Source organism: Eulemur rufifrons, chromosome 14 (genome assembly GCF_041146395.1).
Source record: "Eulemur rufifrons isolate Redbay chromosome 14, OSU_ERuf_1, whole genome shotgun sequence".
Taxonomy (NCBI): Eukaryota; Metazoa; Chordata; class Mammalia; order Primates; family Lemuridae; genus Eulemur; species Eulemur rufifrons.
This window is the reverse complement of record NC_090996.1, coordinates 2138001-2165494: the sequence shown is the minus strand read 5'-3', so window position 1 is coordinate 2165494 and position 27494 is coordinate 2138001. Positions and strand designations below refer to the sequence as shown.

The window sequence follows — 27494 nt, the reverse complement described above, 5'->3', positions numbered from 1 at the left end:
CCAGAATAAAGAATATGACTTATGTTTCACCAAAATTCAAGAGTCTTCCCAATTTGGGTGATGAGCACACTTGCAGCTATGACTCAAGCATTACAAAAGCAATCCATGTAACCAAAACATTTGTATCCCCTTAACACTTTGAAATAAAAAAAATTATAACTAAAGAAAAAAAGTTCTCTCAGTTAATAGAAGCCAAGATGGACTCTTACATGTACATTTAGGAGCTGTGGAAGAAGTAGTGGTCCCAAATAATGCTCTTTCTTTTAGGGTTTAGCTGCTGACAGCATCACCAGCTCTGAGATACCCATGCCTCCCTCTTCAGTTTTGCCAATAACACACAGACACTGGCATACAAGGCTGAGTAACTACCTCTGTGCTACTCAAAATGGGTTCCATGGACTAGTGCTGGTCCTTGATCTGTTTGTTACCAGTCCATGATGACATGTGTACAGAAATGGAAAATAAAAATGTTCCCATGTTGTTATACTTGCTGAAATGTAATTTTATGTATTAAATCTATGAATTTAAAATGTGGCTTATATTTGTCTTTTTAAATTAATTTTTCTAGTACTTCATTTTTATATTTTACAAAAGTACTAATCCACAACTGACTAGGGGAAAAGATGGTTCCTTACCACAATGTGAGAAGCACTGTTGAACCAGGTTCTTATACACTAGGCCTTATGTGTCCAGTTTCAAAGGGTGCAAGTGATGGCAAACATATGCGTGGTGTCAACAAGTTGAAGCTTCCTTGTAGCCTTTAGTCGGCTATTGAGGAACATACCACTTGCCAAGTGGGACCTTCATGAGTAAAGATTCAACATGTAAATCCTTCATAAAGTTATTCTCATTGATCCATTACATAAATCAGAAGAAACTCTAACATCCAGTGGAGCCAGTTCAGAAACATGGGGATATATATATGTACTGCAATGTATCAGCTATAAGCACTGTGATCTTGGAAAGAGCCACATGAGATCCACCACACAATATGTGGTTCTTTTTTTTTTTTTTTTTTTTGAGACAGAGTCTCACTCTGTTGCCCAGGCTAGAGTGAGTGCCGTGGCGTCAGCCTAGCTCACAGCAACCTCAAACTCCTGAGCTCAAGCGATCCTCCTGTCTCAGCCTCCCAAGTAGCTGGGACTACAGGCATGCACCACCATGCCCGGCTAATTTTTTCTATATGTATTTTTAGCTGTCCATATAATTTCTTTCTATTTTTAGTAGAGATGGGGTCTCGCTCTTGCTCAGGCTGGTCTCGAACTCCTGAGCTCAAACAATCCGCCCACCTCGGCCTCCCAGAGTGCTAGGATTACAGGCGTGAGCCACCGCGCCCGGCCAATATGTGGTTCTTGACAGCTTCATAGGGAAGAAATAATCCTCTATAGCTCCACCATCACTTACATAGGTAAATTCACATGTCCTAAACATTTAAGAACAGTTCATATCTATTTCAAATGCCCTGAAATTCCAATTAAAACAGCAGATGACTATTGATTGTTTCATGAACACATTGTCAAATTTTTGAAAATCAAAGTACAATAATGACTAAATATAAAGTTACAGCATTTGTTGTTTCTAATAAGACAAACGCTTTTGCCTTAATAATATACATGAAATTATAGGCCAACAGTATATAATACACCTTATTGTGTGATATAATAGGTATCAAATTAATCCTCTAAAAAGATGTAATAGAACTAGCTATTTTCTATAGACTTAAGTATTAATGCACGTAAGACTACAACTTTCTTGGGGATGATACAATCATCTAGTCCACTGCCTATCAAAGCATAAACCATAAACCAATGGTCTATGAACTATCTGTTATGAATTCACGATGAGATCAGTCTGGAAAATGAAAGTAGCATTCAGAAACTTTTACAGACGTTGACAATGCCATGATATCCCATCAGTGGATTTGTCTGGACGAACAGAGAGTAACACCCAATCCAGGTGTTGTCAAACTAAGTTGCATATAGCATGACATGTGGCACAGTAGAATCATGTTGTATGTAACATTTTAAGATTATTTTGTCAACTACCTAAAAGTATATAAAAATCTGAAAAAAATGCACAGGTTTATTCATTTTTATAACTACTTAATTTTACAAACACTGTTATCTTATGCCTGTCTTTAAATTCATAATTTACCATTAGTTAAACTAGAGAAATGAATTTTATATTATTTTTAACTGTATTTACATATGCACAAACAAGCTTCAGTAGATTTCTCAGCATCTTTTTGGTGGAAAAGACACATTTTCTCTGAAAACACCAGTAGCAGTAAATCAAATGAGTGAAAGAAGTAAATCTGAAGAGAAGATCAAAAGAGGCTGTACTACTTTCACTCAGGAGTATGATCCTTTATATACTGAGTTCGGTATTGTAACCATAATTAGTGGTGAAGTGCTATCATCATAGTGTGTTTACTGCAGATATACTGGTTAATGGACCAACAAAACCATCAAAATTTAAGATGCATTTATAAACAAATGTGCAGAAATAAACTCAAAACAGAAAAAAATTCTTAGAAAGAATACTGAAATTAACAAGCTAACAGAAGCAATCAGTATTTTATCCATAAATGTTTTATTGGCTTGCTATCCTGGCACTTTGGATTGCTAAAATGAAAATGCTAAATACAATTGTCAAGAAACAAGAGAATGCTTACTTACATCAAAATGTTTACTTGGACATACTGGGTAAATCTGTACTTTCCAATGATACCACAGCTTCCCACATTTAGAAATAATGACATAGAAGACCAACTTACAAATCAAAACTTGCAAAGTGTTTTTCACTGTACCTTGACAAGTGTACACAGATATTGCTAATATGTTATTTGAATGTGGTGATGATATGAAGGAAGAATTCTTGTTCTCAGTTTTATATCCAACAATCACAATTAGTTCTGTTTTTTTGTTTTTTCTTTTTTGAGATTAGAGTCTTGCTCTGTTGCCCAGGCTAGAGTGCCACCATGGTGTCAGCGAAGCTCACAGCAACCCAAAACTCTTGGGCTCTAGCGATTCTCCTGCCTCAGCCTCCTGAGTAGCTGGGACTACAGGCATGCGCCACCACACCTGGCTAATTTTTCTATTTTTAGTAGAGACGGGGTCTCGCTCCTGCTGAGGCTAGTCTCGAACTCCTGAGCTCAAGCAATCCTCCTGCCTTGGCCTCCCAGAGTGCTAGGATTACAGGCATGAGCCACCGCGCCCAGCCCCTGGTTCTGAACTGGGTAAAACTATGAAGAATTACATTGGCAACAAAAGTGGTCTGGAGTTTTGTATAGAAGAATGTTCTGATGGTACAGCTGTGATGACAAGGAAACATTCTGGAGTAATTCCCCAGAAGGAGCTTGCACCAGAAAGTAAATCACACATTGCTTCTTTCACTGACAAAATCTTGGTACCAAAAAATTCAGTTGAACTAAACAGTATGTGTAGTGTCATAATAAAAATCATGAAAATGTAAATGCTAAAACATTAGCAATTATCTTTTTATTATGTACTAAGAAAGTATATTATAAACAACTGTTAATGAATTAATATTAAAACAATATTAATGTTAAAACAATAGTTACTGGGGGGAAATTTCAATTACAGAACAAATTTAGTGTTTCTGAAAGATAAGAAACAAGTTTGGTTCCAACTTTTAAAAGATGTGAACTGAGTAGCCAATTTGTCTAATATCTTCAGTACTTCTAATGATCTTAATACTTCCTTACAAAGAAGGAACGCAGCAGGCTTTTCAATGGCAGGTTAAAGGGCAAAAACAAGCTAAAAGCTTCAAAGAACATTTTCTACAGATTATCATCATATATCTTATAAATGTAACAGAACATTTTGAAATTTAATTTTCCAACCAAATAAGATCCACACACAGGAAATGTAACAGAACCAAATCCATTTCCTTCATCTTTGATAATTTAACTATTCACAGCATAAACTGTTGGAACTGGCTATTGTTCAGAGATAAAGGATACATTTGAGATTACAGCATCATTTGTTGTAGTCTTGCTTATTTTGGATAAAATCTAAAATGAATATCCGGAGCTTGAGGAAATTGTTTTTAAGATCTCTTCTATTTCCATCAACAAAACTCAGTAACAAATGGAGTTTCTACTTATGAGTGTTATTACATTAAAGCATTACAAAGTTTAACTACACATTGTCACCCGAGGGTGGCGCTGTCTATAATCCAACCTACACAAATTAATGAGGTAAGCTCATTTGACATGTTAAAAACTTTAAATATTCATAAAACAGTGTTTGTTCCCAGTATTTGTTAGCTGCTTAATACAAGGAATTGTTATATCATAACTTTATTCACTTACAATTGCAAAATAACCGTATGTATGACTATATATGTCCAGATTTTAGAATTCTTCATATTGTTATATTTATTGATTTTATTGATTATAAACTACTTGAGTTTGTGTTTTACATGTCCATTGTTATTTATTTTTAATAATTCTTTTGCAAACATATCAGTCTACAATGGATTGGAAATTTTTAAAACTCTTGCCTTTACCAGTTTGAGCAACACTGGGCTAGCCTTAAGTAGATACTTCTATCTTTAGTTTGTGTCAACAGATTAAATCCAGGTAAATCTTGAATAAATTTCTATTAAGTGAGATTTAGCTAACACTTGAAGCAAATTTCAACTTAAATATTTGGAAATTTGAAGGGTATAGGAAAATGTCTTACCTCTCAGTATTCATAGGCAGAGTAGTTCAGAGGAGTTAAGATCTGACATATTGCTTGCCTGTTTTCACAGTAAGTAATGAAAGCTGGGACTAGAGCACAACATTTTTATATTTAACCCAGTGTTCAGTCCATTGAAACTGTTGTCTCTGATAGGAAAAAAAAAAACTGATGAAGGAAGATTCTCTTAAAAACAAAACATATCCAGTTAACCAACTGAACAAAATTGTCTTTGGAAATACCAAAATGTTCTGAGTATAATCTCAGACTCCCTGAAGTTCAAATAATTTGAACTTGAAAAATAATTAAAACATCTGGCTCAGAGTTCTGTAGGTCATTAGCCTAGCTAATAGCAATGAAAATATTAAGACCTTTTCTCCATGATTAAAAAAATAGTAACAAAACAGTAGTATTCACAGTGGCATATCTTGCCAGTAATCAAAACTGAACACTGGGAGGTCTACTCTGGGTCACTGAGGAATGAGAAAGCAAGTCTAAACTGTTCTTTCAAGCTAGTAACCAGAAAGAGGATGCCTAAGGCCAGAAATATTGCTACCATGAATAGTTTTCAGGTATGAGGAAAGAAATCAAAACCTTCCATTTTCTTAAAGTTGTAATGATTCATTTCACATTAAAATTCGAAAAGTAATGAGCCTCTAGCAATCATACACCCGAAACTGGGGTTGACTGTAAAGCACTACCTTGCTCAGTCCCGTTTTCCTTCAAATCTTCTATTTTGAGTAAATACACTAGCTTCATTTTCCACCCCTATGTAGGGACTTCTAAATACTAGGGAAAAAAACATAACTGGCATTAGTACAAATTCAAGTTTTCCAACCTGAGCTTAAGCATTGCTTTGTAATATTTTTACTCATCCCAGGTTCAAGTCTCCGATTACTCCAAAATGAAATCCCAACTCTCCTTCGGTCTGTTCTGCTGGCCCCTTTCAGGAGAAAATGTAGACTATGTTCCAACTGAGTGACCGTGATTCAAAAAAAAAAGAAAAGAAAAAAAAATGTAGACTATGAATTATGGATCCCCTCACCTTTACCTGCATACCACCCCCACTCTGTTGCACTTATTTTGCATTAGACTGGACTCCTTGAGAAGAGGAACTCACATTCATCTTTGGGTCCCCAGGGCCGAATCCCAGAGTAAAGGAATAACTCCAATTCTTTCAAGTTCTGAATTTGTGGTCCTCTCAAAAATAGGCAGTTTGTACTCAAGCTATGCTTGTTTCCTTGATCCAGTTCTCCACCTCTTGGAGTTTTAATAGCTCAGGAAGTCAATAATGTCTAAAGAATACTCCACATGGCAATATATACAAATAATAACTCTTAGACTTAACTTTCCACTACTAAAAATTTCATGACACCGTATTTTAATTGTGTGAAATGGATGAATTAAAGGATGAAATGGATATTTCATTTTCTTTTATTTCCCAGTCCTAAAGTGTTTTAAAACAGGCTAAATATTGAAGTTTAAATACTCTAGAGCTTAAAAAAAAATGATATAAAAATCTAACAGTCTCAAAGTAGCTGGTATAAATTGAGGGAAAATAAAATGCATGGTACTTAATGTTTTAAAAGAACTTGAGAGAATCTTGCATAAGTAAACCATTATGAAGTCAGAATAATCTAAGACGAGGAAAGATTTCAGAGATGAAAAGATTTTCACAGAATTGAAACACATGGTTTGTCAAATTTAAAACAGCAATAGAAGCAGTAAATAGCAGATGAAACATTACCAAATACATATTAGTGACATAAAAAACATATGAATGAATTATCCTATAACTCTAATCAAAAGGATGAAATAGATTAACAAGATGAAAGAAAAAAAAGTTAGAAATATTATAAAGATCAACTTTACCAATAATAGGAGTTGCAGAAAACAGTAGTTATTCTTTTGACAAATTTACAGAACATCTAACATACTATAGCCATGCACTGAGGATACAACAGTGAACAAGGTAGACATGGAATCTGCCCTTAAAAGGGTCATATTCTAGAACAAATGAAGCTGAAGTAATAACTAAAGAAATGAATGGAAAAAAAACTATGCTGATGAAGAACGGAGGGAGAGAGGGAGGAAAGGTAAGGAAAAAATAAATGTATAAGTTTTGTGTTTTAGCCAAATTTAATACAAAGAGAATCCGGTAGAATTTCCAACTTCATAGCACAAGCATCCTACAAGCATGGCAAGGGTAGCAGGATGAGAAGTGAGAATCAGGTTATGTACAAATTTTTTAAAAATCTGATTAGCAACATTTCAAAACTAATACCACATGTAGACAAAGATAAAGTTAAATTGCTATTCCCACACACTGTAGTGGGAACATAAACTATCATAATTTTCTAGATGTAAATTTGACAATTTCACTTCTAGGTATATAACCTAAAAAATAATAAGTGATGTAATAAGGATTTACATGGAAGTATACAAAAATGCTCATCACAGCATTATTTAAAATGGCAAATTAAAAAACAATTTATATAGCAAACTAGGATGAAACAAATCACAATTTGGCCATTCAGTGGAATACTATATAGACATCAAAAATCAGTTTCAAATATTTTATTATATGTCCAAATGTTCATGATTAAAAGTTAAAAGAAATAAAGAACATAATCTCAATTGTTTCTTAAAAAAAAGCACATATTTACGTATATACATATACATTTGTATGCACATACAAATATATACATACACATATGTATAGATAAAAATCAACTGGAAGAAAGTGCACTAAAATGTTAATCATGGTGAGAATGGAAGTCATTTTTATCTTCTGCACTCTGCTAACTTTTAAAAAAATCTGAATACATATTTCAGGATAATTTACATTTAATGTAGTAACTGACTGATATAACTTATTTAAATCTACCGTCTTGTTTTCTATTCGTTCCATCAGTGCTTTGTTCCTTTTCCCCTTATTTCCTGCATTCTTTTAGACTGAGTATTTTTAGGATTCCATTTTATTTCCACTATCAGTTACACTTCTGCTTAATTTTTCTAGTGGGTGCTCTAGGCTTTACATCACCCATCTTTAACTTAGCAGTCTGCCTTCCACTTAAAGTGTAAGAACCTTACAACAGTTCCTATACCCTTCCTCTCCTTTCTACTTTGTGATCTTGTCAGACATGTTGCTCCTACAGTGTTGTAAAATCTACTATTTTTGCTTTAAACAACTATCTTTTTAAGCTATTTAATTATTTAATTCACAATGTTGTGCAACCATCACCATTAATTCCAGAACATTTCTATCACCCCAAAAAGAAACCCTGTACCTGTTAGCAGTCACTCTCAATGCAATTGTCTTTTAAGGAGATTAAAAAATAAGAATAAATGTCTTATTTTTACTCCCACATTTACCATTTCCAGCACTTTCCAATCCCTTGTGAAGATCCAAATTTTCATTTTATTAATCATTTTGCTTCTGCCTAAACAACTTCAACATTTCTTGTGCAGATCTGCTGGCAACAAGTTCTCTCAGCATTTGTTTGAAGTCTTTATTTTGCCCTCATTTCTGAAAGGTCTTTTCCTAGGTGACGAATAGTAGGCTTTTTTTAAAAAGCACTTTAAAGATGCTTCTCCATTTGTCTTTTGATTTGTTAAATTTCTGATGAGAAGTCTGCTGTCATTCTTATCATTCTCATACTATACAGAATATGTTAATGTTTACCTGCTTGCTTTCAAGATTCTCTTTATTATTGATTGTCAATTGGATTATGATGTGCCTTGATGTAGTTTCCTTTATATTTATTTGCCTTGGGATGTGCTGAGCTTCTTAAAACTATGGGCTTATAGTTTTCATCAAATTTAGAAATTTTTGGTCATTTTTACAAATCCTTTTTCTGTTCTTTTCCCTCTTTTCTGGGGCTCCAATTATATGTATGTTAGACTGCTTTTGTCTGTAACTACTGTTCCTGTTTTAGTCATTGATACTCTGTTAATTTTTCCATTTTTCTTTCTGTTCTCATTTTGGATAGTTTCTATTGCTGTTTTCAAGTTCACTGATCTGCAGTGCTTCATCTGCTGTTAATCTCATCAGTGTATTTTTCATTTCATTTCCAACTCCAGATGTTCTATTTGGGTCTTTTTCTCTGCCCATTATGTTAACCATTTCCTCTACTTTCTTGAACATAGAGAACATATTTATAATTGCTGTTTTGATGTCTTTGTTAACTCCATCATCTCTGTCATTTCGGGATCTATTTCTACTGATCTATTGATTTTTCTCCTGATTATAAGTCACATCTTTCTGGTTCTTTGCCCGCATGCCTGATAATTTCTGAATGAATGCCAAACATTGTAAGTTTTGTTTTGGGTGCTGGATTTTGCTGTATTCCTTAAAATAGCACTGGACTTTTTTCTGATACACAGTTAAATTTCTTGAAATCAGCCGGATCCTCCAATACCTGCTTTTATAATACAATGTGTTAGAGTGGGTCCAGAGCAGCCTTTAATTAGGGCTAATTTAGTCTCATTAACAAAGTGATACCTTTTGGATGCCCTGGCTAGTAGGAATACAGACTATTCTTAGCTCTATGTGAGTTACAGGAATCACTTAGCCTACTAATTCACAGTAGGGTTCTTTCTCTGGACTCAGGTGGTTTCCTCTCATGCATGTGTACATCAGTACTCAACTAGATTCAAGGAGACCTCTCTGCATTGTCTGGAGTTCTCTGCCCTACAAATTCTAGCTGCCTTCTTCCCTCTCTAACTCCTGTCTTCCCAACTCAATAATACCACCAGACCTATCTGGGTTCCCATCCCTGCTCTGCAGCCTAAAACCAACCTCCATATAATAAAATGGACAACCATAGAGCTTAGTTGGTTTATTCATCATCTTTCATTGATCATAGGCCCATGTTGCCTGTTATCTAATGTCTATAAACTGCCACTTCATACATTGTCTGTTTTCTAGTTGCTTACAGTAGCAAGATAAGTCTCACTCTTGTTATTCCATTATTGCTGGACAGCATAAATACTGTAAATCAACTAATAGTTGTATATCCCATGACCCAGAAGTTCCACTCAATTCCAACAGAAAATGAGTATTTATATCCACCAAACATGTACAAGAATGTTCTGAGCAGTTTTATTCATTTTAGCCAAAAAACGGAAACCAAAATTTCTATCAACAGCAGAATAGATAAAATGTAGCATATTAGCACAACATAATACTGCACAACAAGAAAAAAAAAAAAAAGCAAAACACAACATAATTAAATCTCATAGACATAATGTTAAGCCAAAGAAGCTGGACACCAAAGAGGACCTTACTAGATGATTCAGTTTATTTGAAGGTCAAACATAGGCAAAACTAGTCTATGGATAAAGGTCAGAAAAGTGGTTACCTTTGGAGGGGGTGGGATTACCTGGGAGGAATGTAAGGGAGAATGCTGGGTTGCTGGAAATAGTCTATATTTTGATCTGGGTGGTGGCTACTTCTGTGTATACATATATAAAAATTTATTGAGTTGGTCCCTGAAAAATGTGTGTACTTTGCTATCTGTGGATTGTATCTTGCTAAAGGGTTTTTTTTTTTTGAAAAAGTGAGGTAGCAAGCTAGCTTTCTTTTTTCCCAAATGGCTATTCAGTTGATCCAATACCATGTGCTAAAGAATTCACTGTATTCATCTCTATCACATATAACATTTCTATAAATGAGGCCACTTCAGTACTCTCATCTCTGTTCCTGTGATCTGGTGCTCTTAATTACTTTAGCTTCGATATAAACTTTAATAGCTGATAGCACTAATTCCCCCTTTAAAAGAACATTGATTTTCATAATTTTCATGAAAAATTTCACTTTTGTTATTTCATATAAACTTTAGAATCAAATTTTGAAAAGCCTATGGAGATACTAATTGGGATTATATTGAATTTACAGATTATATTCCATTAAATTCAAGATACCCTCAATGTAGGACTTGCAATTATTTTATGCCAATTGAAAGAGCTCTTTTAGACTTAAAACACTTCTATTAATTTTTATATTACACATAAATTGTGCTTATAATGAAAGGAATATAAGTAAAATAAATTGGGTAAGATGTTCCTAACCTAATTTCTTCATGATTACCACACAGCCACAAGTGACTAGAACAGGTCATTAATTTTAAGAAATATCTTAGGCTGGGCGCGGTGGCTCACGCCTGTAATCTTAGCACTCTGGGAAGTCAAGGCAGGAGGATCACTCGAGGTCAGGAGTTCAAGATCAGCCTGGACAAGAGCAAGACCCCGTCTCTACTAAAAATAGAAAGAAATGATCTGGACAGCTAAAATTATATATATAGAAAAAAATTAGTTGGGCATGGTGGCTCATGCCTGTAGTTCCAGCTACTTGGGAGGCTGAGGCAGGATTGCTTGAGCCCAGGAGTTTGAGGTTGCTGTGAGCTAGGCTGACGCCACGGCACTCTAGCCTGGGCAACAGAGCGAGACTCTGTCTCAAAAACAAAAAAAGAAATATCTTAATTTTAGAAATCACAAAAGGTAAAAAAGTGTGTTTCTAACAATATGAAATACAGCAACTTAGAGGCGATATTGACATCTTTTCAATGTGAGAGTTATCCATCCAAGAACAAGTTATGTTTCAGCACTTATTTAATTCTTTATGTCCTTCAGATAAGCTTTGCAGTATTTTTCAGAAATATCCTTCATTTTCTTGTTAGTTCTTAAGTTTATTTCTAAGTAGACTTTTTTCCTTAAAAAATTCTGTTAGGAAAATGTGCAAGACCTCTATATCAGAAATTGTATAATTATATTAAGAAAAAAATTAAAGACCAAAACATAGATAATGCTCATAAATTGGAAGATTCAACAGAATAAAAGATTTCAATTATCTCCAAATTCAAAGCAATTTCAATCAAAATCCTAACACGTTTTCTTGTGGAACCTGATTCTAAAATATACATGGAAATGCAAAGGGCCACATTTAACTAACACTTATTATCCACTGGATATCAAGACTTATAAAACTGAAGTAGTGATTCTCAAACTCCTGGCCTCAAGCAATCCTCCTGCCTCGGCCTCCCAAAGTGCTAGGATTATAGGCATGAGCCACTGTGGCCAGCCAGACAAATTCCTGTATACACAATCACCTGATTCATGACAAAGGTGGCTCTACAGAACAGGAAGAAATGGCTTCTTCGATAAATAGTAGTACCATAATCATTATCATCATCAGATAGTCATATAGGGGAAAAAATTGAACACACACACAAAAATTCCATACAGACTATTGATCTAAATGTGAAAGGCAAAACAGTAACAGAAAATAGTATAGAATATCTTCAGACCAGGATACAAAAATCCCTAATTACAAAGGAAAAGACTAATACATTTAACTACATTAAAATTAAGAATTTCTGTTAATCCAAAGATACCTTTCAAAGAATAAAAAGGCAAGCTAAACAGTAGCAGATATCTGCAATACAGATATCGGGGGAGGGGAGGAATATATGTATGTAAGTATGTATGTATGTGTGTATATCCTACAAACCAATAACAAAGACAGAAAATCCAGCAGAAAAACAGGGAGAAGATTTTAATGAGCCTTTCAAAGAGAAGATATCCAAATGACCAAAAAAAAAAAAAAAAAAAGGCTGCTCAACCTCATTAGTAATCAGAGAAATGCAAATTAAAACCAAAGAGGAATGTTAATTAGTACAACCACTTTGGGAAACCGTTCTGTAGTTTCCAATAAAGTTAATCACTCATCTACCCTATGACCCAGAAATCCACTCCTAGAGATATATACCCAAGAAAAATGAGTATATATGAGAAAATTCATAGAAGCTTAGTTCACAATAGCCAAAGCCTAGAAACAACAGTCAATAAGAAAATGAATAAATAAATTGTAATATAATCATACAACAGAACTCAGCAATAAAAAAGGAATAACTGATACAACCAATAACTTGGATGAATTGCAAAAAACATATGCTGGGCAAAGGCAGCCAGACACAAAAGAGTACATATTATCTGAGCCCATTTATATGAAGTTCAAAAATAGACAAACAGAATTTATAGTAGTAGAAGTCAAAATAGTGTGGTCAGAATTGCAGCTGGAAAACAACATGAGAGAACTTTCTGGGGTGATGGAAATGTTCTATATCTTCATCTGGGTAGTGGCTACATAGTTACATGTATATAGTAATACAAAATATTCTTCAAGGTGTACATGTAAGATTTTTGTATATGAAATATAACTCAGTTACACACAAAAACTCATTACGTGTATACCAGAATGGTTAACAAAATTTAACAGACTGACAATTCTAAGGGTTGGCAAAGAAGTGGATAAACAGGAATTCTCATACATTGTTGGTAGGAATCTAAACTAGCGCAATCACTTTGGAAAACAGTCTGGCATTATTAACTACAATTGAAAATACACAAAAATGTTCACAGCAGCAGTATTCATAATTGCTGCAAACTGGAAACAGTGTCAATGTCCACCAAAAAGACAATGAATAAATCAACAGTGATATATCCATATAATAGAATATTATTCAGCAATGACTAATGTACAAACCATGGCTCCATAAAACATAAAAGAATCTCACAAAGTAACACTAAGTGAAATCAGCCAAGTAAAAAAACTTATTATAAATGGTTTCACTTATGTAAAGTTCAAATAGCAGGCAAAACTAAACTACCAAGTTTGGATGCAATCTTAGCTACAAAATAATAAAGTGATTATCATAAAAGTCAGGACTGGCCGGACGCGGTGGCTCACGCCTGTAATCCTAGCACTCTGGGAGGCCAAGGCAGGTGGATCGCTCGAGGTCAGGAGTTCAAGACCAGCCTGAGCAAGAGCAAGACCCCCGTCTCTACTAAAAATAGAAAGAAATTATCTGGCCGACTAAAATATATATATAGAAAAAACTAGCCGGGCATGGTGGCGCATGCCTGTAGTCCCAAGCTACTCGGGAGGCTGAGGCAGTTGTACCGCTTGAGCCCAGGAGTTTGAGGTTGCTGTGAGCTAGGCTGACGCCACGGCACTCACTCTAGCCGGGACAACAGAGTGAGACTCTGTCTCAAAAAAAAAAAAAAGTCAGGACAGAGGTTATTTTTGAGAAGGAGTAAGTATATAGTTGATTAGGAGCGAGTTTAAGGAGGGCTTTGGCTCTATTTAATGACCTGAATGTTGGTTACCAGGGTTATGCTTTGTGATTATTACAACAAAAAAAGCTACATGGCTCAATGATTTTTCTGTATGTATATTCACAAAATTTGGTGGGAGAAGGGAAGAAGAAGAAAGAATCATGAATAAGTCACAGGTTTCTAACTTGTACAATTACTTGGGTGGTGATGCCTTTCACTGAGATAGCAAACATTATTTTCAGAAAAAGAGTATGAATTAAATCTTGGAGATACTGAATTTAAAGTACTTTTGAGACATCTAAGTAGAGATGTCCAGTAGGCAATTAGATAGGCAGATTGAGTACTCAAAGGAGCGGTCAGGGGTGGAGATAAAAATTTTGGATTCATCCATAAGTGAAGCCATGGACAATGGATGTTACTGCTAGGGAAAGAAGAATGACAGGAAGGCCTTAAGGCTGATCTGTGAACATCACCATTTAATGGCCAGACACAGGAGAATAAGCTAGCAAAGAACACTGAGAAGGGATCAAGTGGTAGGAGGACCTGTAGGTGAAGTACATGTCATGAACCATTAAGCAAGAGAAGAGAACGTCCCATGAGTAATAAGCCACTCACTGCGGGTTGATAGGTAGTTAGGGAGGATAGGGATTATGTGTAATACTGAGCAAGCCAGTTTTTACTCCACCTCTGTCTGGTTGACTCGAGACAAGCAACCACCCAAGAGAAAACCAAAGATTGAGAACAGCTGAAAGTTTTTACGTGTTGTCTTTTGAGGCGAGGAATGAAGGCCTAGCTCTTCTTTCTCCCTGGCTCTCAGGAAGGAAGAGGGAAGATCTGAGAGCACTGACTCTGTGCACTACAAGGTAGAATCACTATTAAAAGGTCAGCACACAGGCGCAGGCTCACTTTTCTGCTTCTTCCACGTGACGTACGTGATATAAGAAGGTCCAGTCACCTCCCCCTGCTTCCCTTCCCAAAGGGACAGCCAGGACCAAACCTATTACTAGGGCAGAAAAGGACCGGGGCAGGTGGCCAAGGCCACATCAGCAGTCAGCCAGGGCAAATGGGCTCTCTCTGGTTACATGATCCCCAGCAACTGATAGAAAGGAGTTAAGTCAGGCTTAGCTCACATCACAAGGGAAGATCTAGGTGTGTTTTGAGAATTGGGAAGTGGAGGGGGTTCATCTAATGGCCTGTTTTTGTTCTAAACAATTTAAGCTTAACTAGATTCCAAAAAACAGCATTTCCACATGAACCAGGTGGGCTCAATTCAGTCTTTTGTCCTGGAGTTTGGTGCCCAAGTACTAGTGAAGAACAAAATGTCAAGTACTCTTATTTTCCATTTGTCAGCACAAATATTTACTACAAATCTCTCCTGTAGGGACCCTACAAACTTAGGGTGAAAATAGTGGCTATAGATTGGATAGAATTTTGATATTCCTGGGATCTCTAACCAGAATAACACCATAAAATGATCCCAATTTCTAGCAACACATAAATGGCATACACATACACAGAGAGGCTTACCTACCTCTCAGAAAACTGCATAGATTCAATAAGAAAGAACAAATATTAATTAATTTATTATTGGTGAATAATAAAATGTTAACTAAAACAAAAACAAGCAATCATTTAAAAACCCATTATCCCCCCCTAAAATATTTAAATGATAAACCCTAAACTTGCCAAGGCACAGCAAATTAGTACAATACTGTGGAAGGGAAATCTGGTGATACATATTAGAAATTGATCCTATTATTTTCTTTTTTTTTAATGACAGGAAAAAATAGAAAATAACAAAGGCTTAGTTTCATAAATCATGATACATTCTTACAATGAAAACTGTACAAACACTTCAAAAATGAGACACCTGAGAATTAACTTTGAAGGAGAACCAAGGTATTAACAAACTGTTAAATTTATTAATAGCTAATATTTATTGAACATCTATGTACTAGGGCTGTGCTGAATGCTTGTATACCTGCTATTTAACTTCATGATAACCCTACAAGGTAGGTGTCATATTAATCTCACTAACAAATAAAACTGAAGCAGAAACTTAAGTAATTTGTCCAGTGTCACAAAGGTAGAACATGGCAGAACTGGGATTTAAAACCATGAAACCTGCTACACCAGTTTCTTGTTGAAATAAAAAAAAAAAAAAAGATAAAACCATGAAACCTTCATTTCAGAATCTACACTTCTACTCACTATGGCAGTGTTTCACAAAATATAGTACATGTACTTTTGAAATAGTTATGTATTTATTTAATATACATTAAAAATAACTGGCACATCGGTGTATGAGTTCACAGCTCTTACTGCTAAGGGTTTTGGGTTTCTTCAGATTTTAAGAAAATTGTTGCAAATTAATAGTACAGATGATACAAACATATGGTGGAGGCGCTATGATGACTAAAAGTTTGGAAAACACTGTTCTCATCTTCAGAAAAGGTACTTTCTTCTTTACATGCTGCAATAATGTATGAATTTTTCACAATTGTGTTACCTAGAAGACTTCTTTCAAAAAAATAAAATTCCTCCTAGTACATTTTTAAAATAATACAAGAGTAAAAACATATTAACAATGGTTAAGTTCTGATATCTACATGATTAAAGGAGTCCTTAATCATTAAATGACAGTAAGAGCCTGAGTGTGTATGTGCATATATTTATACATACATATACCATGATAAACTCTCTTTAGACCCAAAATTAAAAGAACAGAGAAAAGGGGATAGATTATATGAGGTTTTCCCCAACTAATTTCCTCTAATACTATGTTTTTAATACATTTGTTTTAGAACCCCCCACACACAAAAAAAAACAAACCACAATGATCACCTAGGTTAAAATGGTATCAGATAAGCAGCTCCAGAATAAACAGATACAATTATGTTCCTTGATGGGAAGATTTTGTTAGTGAAGGTTGACTCTTCCCCAAATTCATCTATAAATTCAGTGCAATTTTAATCAAGATCTCAATGGGTCTTTTTTTGGAATGCATCAAAATAATTCAGAAATTTATCTGAAACAGTAAATGCATGAGAATAGCAAAAAAAAAAAAACCCTCGAAAACAAGCATATTTTCTTTATAAGATATCAAACTTATTATATAAAGCCGCAGGGGGCAGGGAGTTGGTTATGGGATAAACCACAGACAGATATATCACTGGAACAGATCTGAGACTCCAGAAAGAGGCCTACATAGACAGGAAAGTCTTGTGGCATTTTAAATATGAAAAGGTCAATAAATGGAGTTAGGCAAAAGCCTATCCATTTAGGAAAAAGTAAGTTAGATCCCTATCTCATGCTAGACACAAAAGGCAATTCCACACAAACTGAAAGAGCTAAATTTAAAAAAAAAATTTCAAACAAAATATGTGAAAAATTTTTAAAACTAACCTGGGGATGGTAGAAATTTTGCTAAATAACATTAAAGAAAAAGCTAGAAAGAAGTGAAAGATCTCACCACATAAAAAGTTAAAACGTCCATCTGAAGAAACAAAATTAAAAGACAAGTAACAAACTAGGAGAAAACACATGTACTACATATAACAAAGGATTAACTACTGTGATATCTAAAGAATTCTACTAAGCAACAAGAAAAAAAAATAACCCAGAAGGAGAAAAAAAATGGGCGAAGACATGAACAGGCAATATCCAGGAGAAATACAAATGTCCGTACAAAAATTACGTTATAGATTCATCTAACACCTGACAGACTACACTGTAGATGATTAAAGAATTAATTTTTTTCAAAACTAAAAGAAATTATAAATACATATTTATCTAATATCAGAATGAGAAATTCCCTTTTAAATTTTAAGTTTTAAGCCCAGGGTGGTGGCTCACGCCTATAATCCTAGCACTCTGGGAGGCCCAGGTGGGAGGATCGCCCAAGGTCAGGAGTTCAAGACCAGCCTGAGCAAGAGTGAGACCCCATCTCTACTAAAAATAGACAAAATTAGCCGGATGACTGAAAAAAAAAAAAAATAGAAAAAATGAGCCGGGGATCCTAGCTACTTGGAAGACTGAGACAGGAGGACAGCTTGAGCCCAGGAGTTTGAGGTTGCTGTGCCTGAGCAACAGAGCAAGACTCTGTCAAAAAAAAAAAAAAAAAAAACACCTTAAAACCTATGTTAAAAAGATTACAAAGAAAAAGAATTAAAATTTTCGTGTACTTAAAAAAAACTGGGCCGGGCGCGGTGGCTCACGCCTGTAATCCTAGCACTCTGGGAGGCCGAGGTGGGCGGATCGTTTGAGCTCAGGAGTTCGAGACCAGCCTGAGCAAGAGCGAGACCCCATCTCTACTAAAAATAGAAAGAAATTATATGGACAGCTAAAAAAATATATATATAGAAAAAATTAGCCGGGCATGGTGGCGCATGCCTGTAGTCCCAGCTACTCGGGAGGCTGAGACAGGAGGATCACTTGAGCTCAGGAGTTTGAGGTTGCTGTGAGCTAGGCTGACGCCACGGCACTCACTCTAGCCTGGGCAACAGAGTGAGACTCTGTCTCAAATTTTTTTTTTTTTTTTTTTTAAATTAAAAAAAAAATAAAAAATAAAAAAAAATAAAAAAAAAATAAAAAAAACTGTACTACAAAAAGTTAACAAAACAACTAAAATGGTAAAAATATTAACTACAAATACAATATCCTTTAAATATATAAAGTATTTGTCTAAGTCAATGTGAAAAATTCTAAGACCTACACAGACAAGATTCAGGAGAAAAAAGGCAAATAGTAAAAATGTGAAAGCCATTAAACCTTGCTGATACTTGGGAGGAAAGTGCAAGTCAAAACAATGAGATGCCAATTTTATACCAAATTGGCAAAGATTTAAAAAAATGAGAATGCCTAATATTGGCAAGGGTACAGGGCACCTACCATTCTCTTACATTAGTGGTAGAATTTTTAATGACATGGGAAAATGGTTATAATATGATAAATGAGGAAAAATATAAAATACAATGTGATCTCAACCATGTTCTAAAATAATAATAACTAAGTTTTATGAGCACATCTTTGTGCCAGACACTAAGACTATTTACATGTACGGGTGCACTTCATATTCACAATAATCCTGTGAGTTAACATTATTATTACCTTCATTTTATGTCTCAATTTCATCAATTCCCTTAAGAAAAACTAAGACAACAGAGATCAAGTGATGGAGCCAAGACTGCAACCCATGTTGATTCTAGAGTCTGTGATCTTTACTATTACCACAATGTACGAAAATTAAACTTTTTTTTTTTTTTTTTGAGAGAGGATCTTGCTCTGTCACCCAGGCTGGAGTGCAGTGGCCTCATCATAGCTCACTGCAATCTCAAACTCCTGGGCTCATGCAATCTTCCCGTCTCAGACATCCAAGTACATGGGACTACAGGTGCACACCACTAAGCCAGGGTAATTTTTCTACTTTTTATAGAGATGAGGTCTTCTCTTGTTCAGACTGGTCTTGAACTCTAGGCCTCACGCAGTCCTCCTGCCTCAGCCTCCCAAAGTGCTAGGATTACAGGCATGAGCTACCATGTTGGCCTAGAAATTAAACTCTTTTAAAGTGGAGTTGAGTATACTATTCACTTTAATTCCTTATTTTGTCATGGATTTTCCACTATTTTACTTCTCAAATACAATGATTTTTTTCAAAAAAAGATCAATAATCACAAGATGGCAACAACAGTGTCCCTGAAATTCCCCTAGAGATATTAATAAGAAATCTTATAAATCATAATCCAATTGCTTTAAAATATTTTAATAAAAGACTTTTTTTCTAAATGAAATTTTATGTGGATCTACAATATGAGAAACAGATTAAAGCAATATTTTATTCTATCAGTGTATTTTAAAGCTCAAATTTGTAACATTTATAATGACAACACAATAAATCTCTTCTGATAAACACAAACTTTAAGGATGATTGGGGCAGGCTCATATCAAGTTTGTTTTGTTTTGATGGCACAGTATCGAGAAAAACCTGATTCACAGAGAAGAGCAGATGCAAATGACAAGAATTTTTTTAATGCAAATGATTTTGTTTTTTAAAACAGCACATTAATGCTATCTAAGGATTTAATTACACCTATCCAGAAGTCTAAGAAGTAGAACATTTCCAAATTAATTCTATAATAATATTAAGGAATGTAGATACTTGGTAATCGCAAATATTTTGGTAAAAAATAAAAATCTTAAAATATGTACTAATCAAGACATCAAGATAGTATGGCAGTCAGTCAGTCACATATTATTGCATAATGCAATGAGAGCTCTGTAGTGCTGAATGTGCTTATATAATTTTACATGAACAAACAAGTGCTGGCCTAAATTTTTACAATGCCAATATGAGTCTTATTAGTCAACAGCAATTTTAAAAAGTCAAGTATACACACAAAGTCAGTGAGAAACTATATTCCAAGGATTATCATGGGTGTTGGTATTATGAATAACTTAAATTTTCTTCCTTTTGCTTATTTTTCCCCAAATATTCTAAATGCATTTCATCTTTTGCACTTTTTTTTGTTCTAAAATTATAAGTATAAACCACAAGAATTTACAAATAAAAATGAACAGGGAGGTCTCAAGCACCCTTCACCCCAACCTCTTCCAATGATAAAACTTGTATAACTCTAGTGCACTATATCAGTAAATTAATCTTAGTATAATCCATACTTTTTTCAGATTTCATATGCTTTGCACACGTGTGTGTAATTCTATGCAATTTTATGTTTGTAACCACAATTGAGATACAGAACTGTTCACGCTACCTCTTTATAACCATATAACCCCTCCCCTTCTATTCCTAACTCCTAGCAACCACTAATCTGTTCTCCATCTCTACAGTTTTGTTATTTCAATGTTATATAAATGCAATCATACAGTATGTAACCTTTTAAGGCTGGCATGTTTTTTTCCACTCAGCATGAACCCCCCTGAGATAACCTGGCAATACAATCAGCAGTCTCTAATATGTTATTAGGTTATTAATAAAATTTAGCATGATATATGAGTGTATATAAATGTTTACAGTGTTTTAACATTTAAAATGTTAAAATGTGAAGCAAATGCATATAAAAGCCCTGTTTCACTGATATAGAACAAGGATTCTAAGGAACAAATTTTGAAAACTGGTAATCTAATACAAGTCTAACACAGTCTAGCAAAGGTTGAGTATCCCTTGCTTAGATTAATCTGGGGACTCAAACTCTTCCCCTCTCCTCTACCTCCAGGTGCCTAGATCCACTTTATCTTTCTTCCCTAGGCTAACCTGTAGGTCTTCCCGATAGCTCACCCCACAGCCTACCTGTTAACTCACTGGGTATGACAAATGCCAGGTCTTCACAGGTTTAGGCTTAGAAGACAAAGACTCCAAGAACTTACTTCTTGAATACCATGCCTTCAGAGTTATGTTCTTGCTTTTCAAAAAGATTGTTCTAAACAGGTAAAAGCTATGATACAAACTCTAGGCGTTTTTGTCATACAGGTGTAAAAAATGGCACTACTGTTTGCATAATATTTTTTTTTAATTTGGCTTGTATGGGTATCATATATCAATATTAGACCTAAAAGGAATTTAAAGTAGTGGTGAAGAGCTTGGACTCTTGAGCCAGATTGCCTGGGTTAGAATCAGTTATCTGCGACTGGTGCTAACCGGATCAAATTTCATTTACATTCTGTGTGCCTCAGTTTTCTCACCTGTAAAATGGTTATAAAAGTTACCTACCTCATGGGACTGTTATGAGAATTTAATAATATATAAAGCATTTAGAATGCTGCCTAGCATATAGTAAATATTATCTATAAGTATTAACATTTATTTCTAATGCAGGGCAGTCCAGATTCACCTCTTGGTGGTATCTCTCTATTCCTCATGTACTCTGAGTTAATATTTTGAAATTTCCATACCAAGAAACAATGATAACATAAGTATCTTATTTCTTAAATTCATCTTGGTTAGTCAAAACTACTAGAACAAATTTTCTTTTACACACTGGCAGTTATTAACATTTCACTAAATACACATATAAGCACTTAAAGTATGGTGGTGATGGAAAGAATGTTAAACAAAAAAACAGGATACAGATCAGAATGTATATACTATCATGTTTTAAAAAATGGGAGAATGATATGTCATATTTATGCTTGTAAATCCATCAAAAGGCTCTGGAAAGTTTTGTAACGGTTTATGGAGAAGGACAACTGTATGTCTGGGGCAGACTTTTAACTATAAATGCTTTGTTATCTTTCAAATCTGAAGCCAGGAATACATTACCTATATAAGAATTTCATTTTTAAAATGAGGGTTGGGGAGGACTAAACAAGTACTCTGGAAGCCAGGCGTCTAGTCTCAATTTGCTACTACCTATGTTATCTTGGGCAAGTCAATTAACCTCAAAGTCTCAGTCGGAAGAAGCAAGGAGCAGTAAACATGTCTAGGTTCTATCCTAATTCCAAAAATTTATTATCTCAATGGGGGGTAGTAAATAGATAGTACTTTTTTTAGATATGGGAAAGGTACTAGCCCAACATTTGGTAAAACAAGGAAACTTTTGGCAGACTTAAAGATTTTCAAATACAGTTGACCCTCAAACAACATGGGTTTGAAATGTATGGGTCCACTTATACATAGATCTTTTTCAACCAAAGAGGACTGAAAATACAGTAGTTTCAAGATACAAAGACTTCAAGTGTGTGGAGGCCCAACTTATTGTACGTGGAGGTTCCCCAGGGCTGATGGTGGGCCTTAAGTATGCAACATAAGCAGAGGTCCTGGAACCAACACCTGACAAATACCAAGGAACAACTATACTATTTTTACAGTTTTGAGAACTACAGAATTGTCAGGCTTATTAGCCGCTCAAAATCATTTGTACTTTTCTTACATAGATACCCTTCTTAGAGGGGGGTCTAATATATATAGGAAATACCTATAAATATCGCACATATATTTTTGTTTCTCTTGTACTACTTCTGAAATTGTTTTAAGTGGACTTTAAGTCTTTATGCTATGCCACGGAGTAAGCAATGAAGTACACTAAAACAACATTTAAGTACATAAAGGACTATACCTAAGACAAGAAACTTATTATACTTAAAGGCATTTATTAATATTACTAGAGACTGCAAAAAAAAAAAAAAAGTAGCACCTCCAATCAATGATAACAGCTATAACTGAGTACTACCTTATTTGAGGTACATACATATATCATCTTTAATCCTAATATTTGTCTGGCAAAGTAGGTTTTAATATCCCTATTTAACATAAGAAGAAACTGAGGCTTCATGAAGATAAGTGACTAGCTTGAGGCCATAAGTCTAAGATGTGGCAGAGCTAGGAGTGCTCCCAGATTCCTTGGATTTGACCTCAGTGCACCAAACCAAAGGGGAAGAGGTTGCTTACTTAATGTTGACTGATAGGGTGGTACAGGCTTGCAGCAGAGTTTTTACCACTTTATGTAAAAATGGGGAAAAATAAGGACAGGAAAGTAAACTTTTCAACAAAGCTAGATGGTCTTTTATTCTGAAATTCTGTTCTCTCAAATTGAGTGAAAATATCCTTTTGTTACATGAAACGATGGTGACAGCAGTGGTGTGAGTTACTGTTGCCGTTTTTATTGGTTATGCGAGGTAGAGTAAGGAAATTGCAATTTTACTGCAGTTTTTGAATTTGGGGGGAAATATTTCTTTTGAAATCCAGAAATCTGAAACTATTCCTTCACATAATTATGTCTGCCAAAACTCTAGAGGACTTACACACAGACACACATGCTCCTCAAGATTCTCTTATTAAGCGTGCCAGGGCAATATACGTAACCTAAACTTTTGTACCCCCATAATATGCTAAAATTAAAAATTAAAAAAAAAAAGATTCTCTCATTAATTTCTACCCTACTCTATCTGAATTAGGATACCTAAGGATTGAGAAATGAGAATAAAGTGAGTTGAAGCAATCCAATGTCACGGGTTAACATGGATCATGGGAGAGAACTTCCCTCAGGATCTTTGTCATCTGTTAACTTTTCTTCAATTCTATTAACTAGAGCCTGGGCTCAAACTTTCTTCTCTTTTCTTTGAATACTATTGCTACATGGCAATAAATACTCAAAAGAACTAACTTGAGGTGTCCGATAGTGAGCTTTCATTTAAAGTCTTTTTCACCTTGACAAAATTGTAACTTTTAATGATGTTTATTCTACCCACTTCCCCACCCAAAAAAGTCTATAAATCAGACTTAGGCCACTTTAATTTTCAAATTTCCACATCTCAATTAAAAAAATGTATATATATGATTTTGCAAGTAGTTTATAAACAGGCTGATCAAACTAGATAAACTTCTTGAAATAATTTCATTGTATGCATGGCAAGTAAGTTATTTACTCCTCTTATTAGCATATCTTATTCTTACCTATTATCCTTTAGCAGACAGCAAAGTTAAAACATTGTACGTACAGGACTATATAATTAAATATCAGTTTCAGTCACATATTAAATTCACATTTAAAACTATAAAGATATCCAGTTATTTTTAGTCTTACACATACTTACATATACTTTTAATATACTACTTGATGTTTTGTGGCACTTTATTAAAAAGTGAAAAGGAAAAAGCACAAAAACATGGCTCTTGCAGAATATATAACTATGAGAATTATTTACAGTCTAAACTTATTATGTGGTTCAAAAATACTACTTTTAAAGAAAAGTCAATTTTAAGAACTTAAGCATACAGTATTCTTTCCACATCCACACATTAAAAAGGTCATTAAATTTACTGTAGACTACATGTTTCAAAAAAAATCTAAAATTGGTAATAATACTGCCTAAATTCCATATTAAACTAATATCAAATGTTATTTTTAGTTCTTTGTTTTTAAAATACTTGAAACATGAAATTCATTAGGTATCGATTCATTCAACTAACTTTGGGTGCAAGGTACTTTTAAGTTTAAAAGTCCTTTCCAAAAGTGGAAAATAACATAAAAATGTTTGCATTAAATATACTCAGTGGATCTCAAAGGGTATCTGAGAGTCTAATAACCGTATTAACTTGGTTCAAAATGATCAACAACAAACGTGAGCTTTTTGTCACATCAGTGTATTTTCCACTGTAAACTTATAGTTACATTATAAATGCATTTATAATATGTGTAATGTAGCCATAATGATAAGTATTTCCCCTCTAAAAAGCTCCAGGATTTTGGTTTAAGAGCAAATGAGATAGAGTACCTGGTCCATGAAAAAGGCTGTCTAAAAGATTGGTACACTGAAGTTTGTAAACAGTAACAAGACAAACTCAAAGGCTAGCTTGTTCATTTTCTTTTCTTCAATACTGTTCATATAATCAACAGTATGTGGGTTAAAATAAACTAGTAAGCTACACATACATTTCTGTCTACCTACCAATTTACGGATCAAGACAAGGAGAAATTGCTCAAATGTCACTGTTAACAAACATCAAACTATTAGGCAGTCTCTATTAAAATTGCAACCTATCAATTTTGCAATCATTTCTTTGCCTTTTCCTGTATTTTTTAATGACTCTCCCAATAAAAAAAACAGCAGCCACTTTTAAAATGTAAAATACCCTTTTTTACAAAGTAACTTGCCTAGGCAAATTTAATGCATTAAAATAAACTGTAACGGACAAATCAATTACAACATTTTAAAAAAACTAAAATGATCAGTAAAACAAACCAATCGCTCCAGTTTAGCAAAGTGTGTATTTTTAGTCTTTTGTGGGTATCCCATTTTACTAAAACAACGCTGAAAAGTCAACCTTATGCCTGTAACACCATCACTACACATAACGTACTCATCTCTTACTCAATTTAAGCTTAAACTAGACCCAAACTCAGATCATTTCCCCCTCCAGGGCACACAGAAATATCCGAGGGGAATCCAAGAAATCAGATATGTTAAGTGCCAGTATCTTCTTCCAGAGTAGGGTCAAATTCATGTTTGCCCGCAAATGTCACCGTTTCAAGAAGTCTGCAAATTCTCACTAGCGCTACACAGTACAAAGAGGCCTGACCACGGAAACACCTGTCCTAGCACCAGGAAGACAGCGGGAAATGCAACCCCCTGAGCCCACGCCGGCCACACAGCTTCGGACTGCAGCGATCGGGGGACAGGAGGTGGACACTGGCCTCCCGGATCCCGCTGACAGGGTCCCACACCCCGACCCGCCTCCCACGGCAAAAACCAGGAAACCTGTCAAGCCGGCCGGACCCACCCTCAGCAAACCCCTCGCGCTCCTCCCTAGCCCGACCCGAGCCTGCCCAACTGCTCCCGGTCCGCTCCGGCCTCTCGGCTGCACTCTGCCACCTCATCCCTCCTCGGCGGCCTCGCGGCCCCGCCACCTCAGCCCGGCCGCCTGGGCTCGGGCCGCCCACCCAGCAGGAGCACCCAGACGCCGCCCCCTACGCCGGCCCGACACCCCCGGTCCCTCCACGGTCCGGTCCCCGCCGCCCCCCAGGCCCGAGCTCCCGCCGCGCGCTCCCCACCCCCAGCCTCCGCCCTCGCCCCGCTCGGCCGCTCCCGGCCCATTCCTCCCAGCCGGGCTACCTGGAGGCAAGGGCGGCGGAGCACTTCACCCAGGGCCCCAGGTCGCAGAGGGCCCGGTACTCGGGGTCCCGCTCCTTCTCCCGCTCCACGTGGTAGGCGTAGATGGAGAGCAGGATCCCGGCGGCGCACACTGCATACCGGGCCACCCGCTCCCACCGAGGCACCGACACTCTCAGCAGGACGGGCGCCGCCATCTTCCCCCCTCCGCCGCCGCCGCCGCCGCCGCCTCCCTCCGCCTCCACCTCAGCCGCCGCCGCCCGTCGGGGCCCGACCCAGCCGCCGCCGCTGCCGCCGCCGCCTCCGCCGCCGCCGCCACCGCCACCGCCGCCGCCGCGCCCCATTGGCTCGGTCGCCTCCTCCGGGCCCCGCCCCCACAGGCGCGCGGCCCAACCGCCCCGAAAGGAGTGAGCCGGGCAGGGCGGGGAAGGCGCGCGCGGGCGCAGAGGGAGGAGGCGCAGCGCGCAACCGCCGGGGAGGCCGGACGGACCGGCGGAGACGGAGGCGGCGCGCCGAGCGCGGTGGGCGGAGCCGAGGGGTGGGGCGGGGCCAGAGGGAGGGCGGGGCTAGAGGGGCAAGGGCGGGGTAGTGCGTGGGGACTTTAGGGGAGCGGTGCGAGGAATAAATTTCGAAGATACCACTGTGGGTTACTAGGCAAGCCCTTGGCCCCTCCCTCTGGGGACGGCAATCAACTGCCAGCCTTTTCCCCTCTTTTGTCGTTATCACTTGATATTTGTGACCCAATCCCCGAGCTCCCGAGCCACGTTCCTGTGACCTGATCTTTCCCACCACCACCTCCAGGCACCTTGTGTTCGACACGTGCAAAACTTTTTTTAAATATGCAAAATCATTTTTTAAATGAAAAGCTATTTTTTAAAATGATTTATGAATGCCTTGCTTCTCCGTAAGCTGAATTTGAGTTGGCTTACCATAATTCATATAATATAGAAAAATATAGAGTTGAACTAAAAAATTAGGACCAGGAGAAAAAGACACGTAGGAATAAAATGAAAGACCAGGAGTAATAACACAGATAAGCAGGCCATAAGGGCTTGCACAATTATTAAAATTGCACCATAGTCTGGCTCTGAGCTTCCTGGTGGCTGA

The 27494-nt window shown here is 36.4% G+C and overlaps 1 protein-coding gene across 1 annotated transcript in view; it reads right to left on the bottom strand.

Annotated features, from left to right (window-relative positions):
- The window catches only part of VKORC1L1 (vitamin K epoxide reductase complex subunit 1 like 1), a 67483-nt gene extending 40885 nt beyond the window's left edge, over window positions 1–26598 (bottom strand). Inside the window, exon 1 of the mRNA XM_069485615.1 lies at window positions 26391–26598. Coding sequence (XP_069341716.1) covers window positions 26391–26584 — 194 coding nt within the window. The 5' untranslated portion in view covers window positions 26585–26598. The remainder of the gene's footprint in view (window positions 1–26390) is intronic.
- Window positions 26599–27494: the final 896 nt, after the last annotated feature.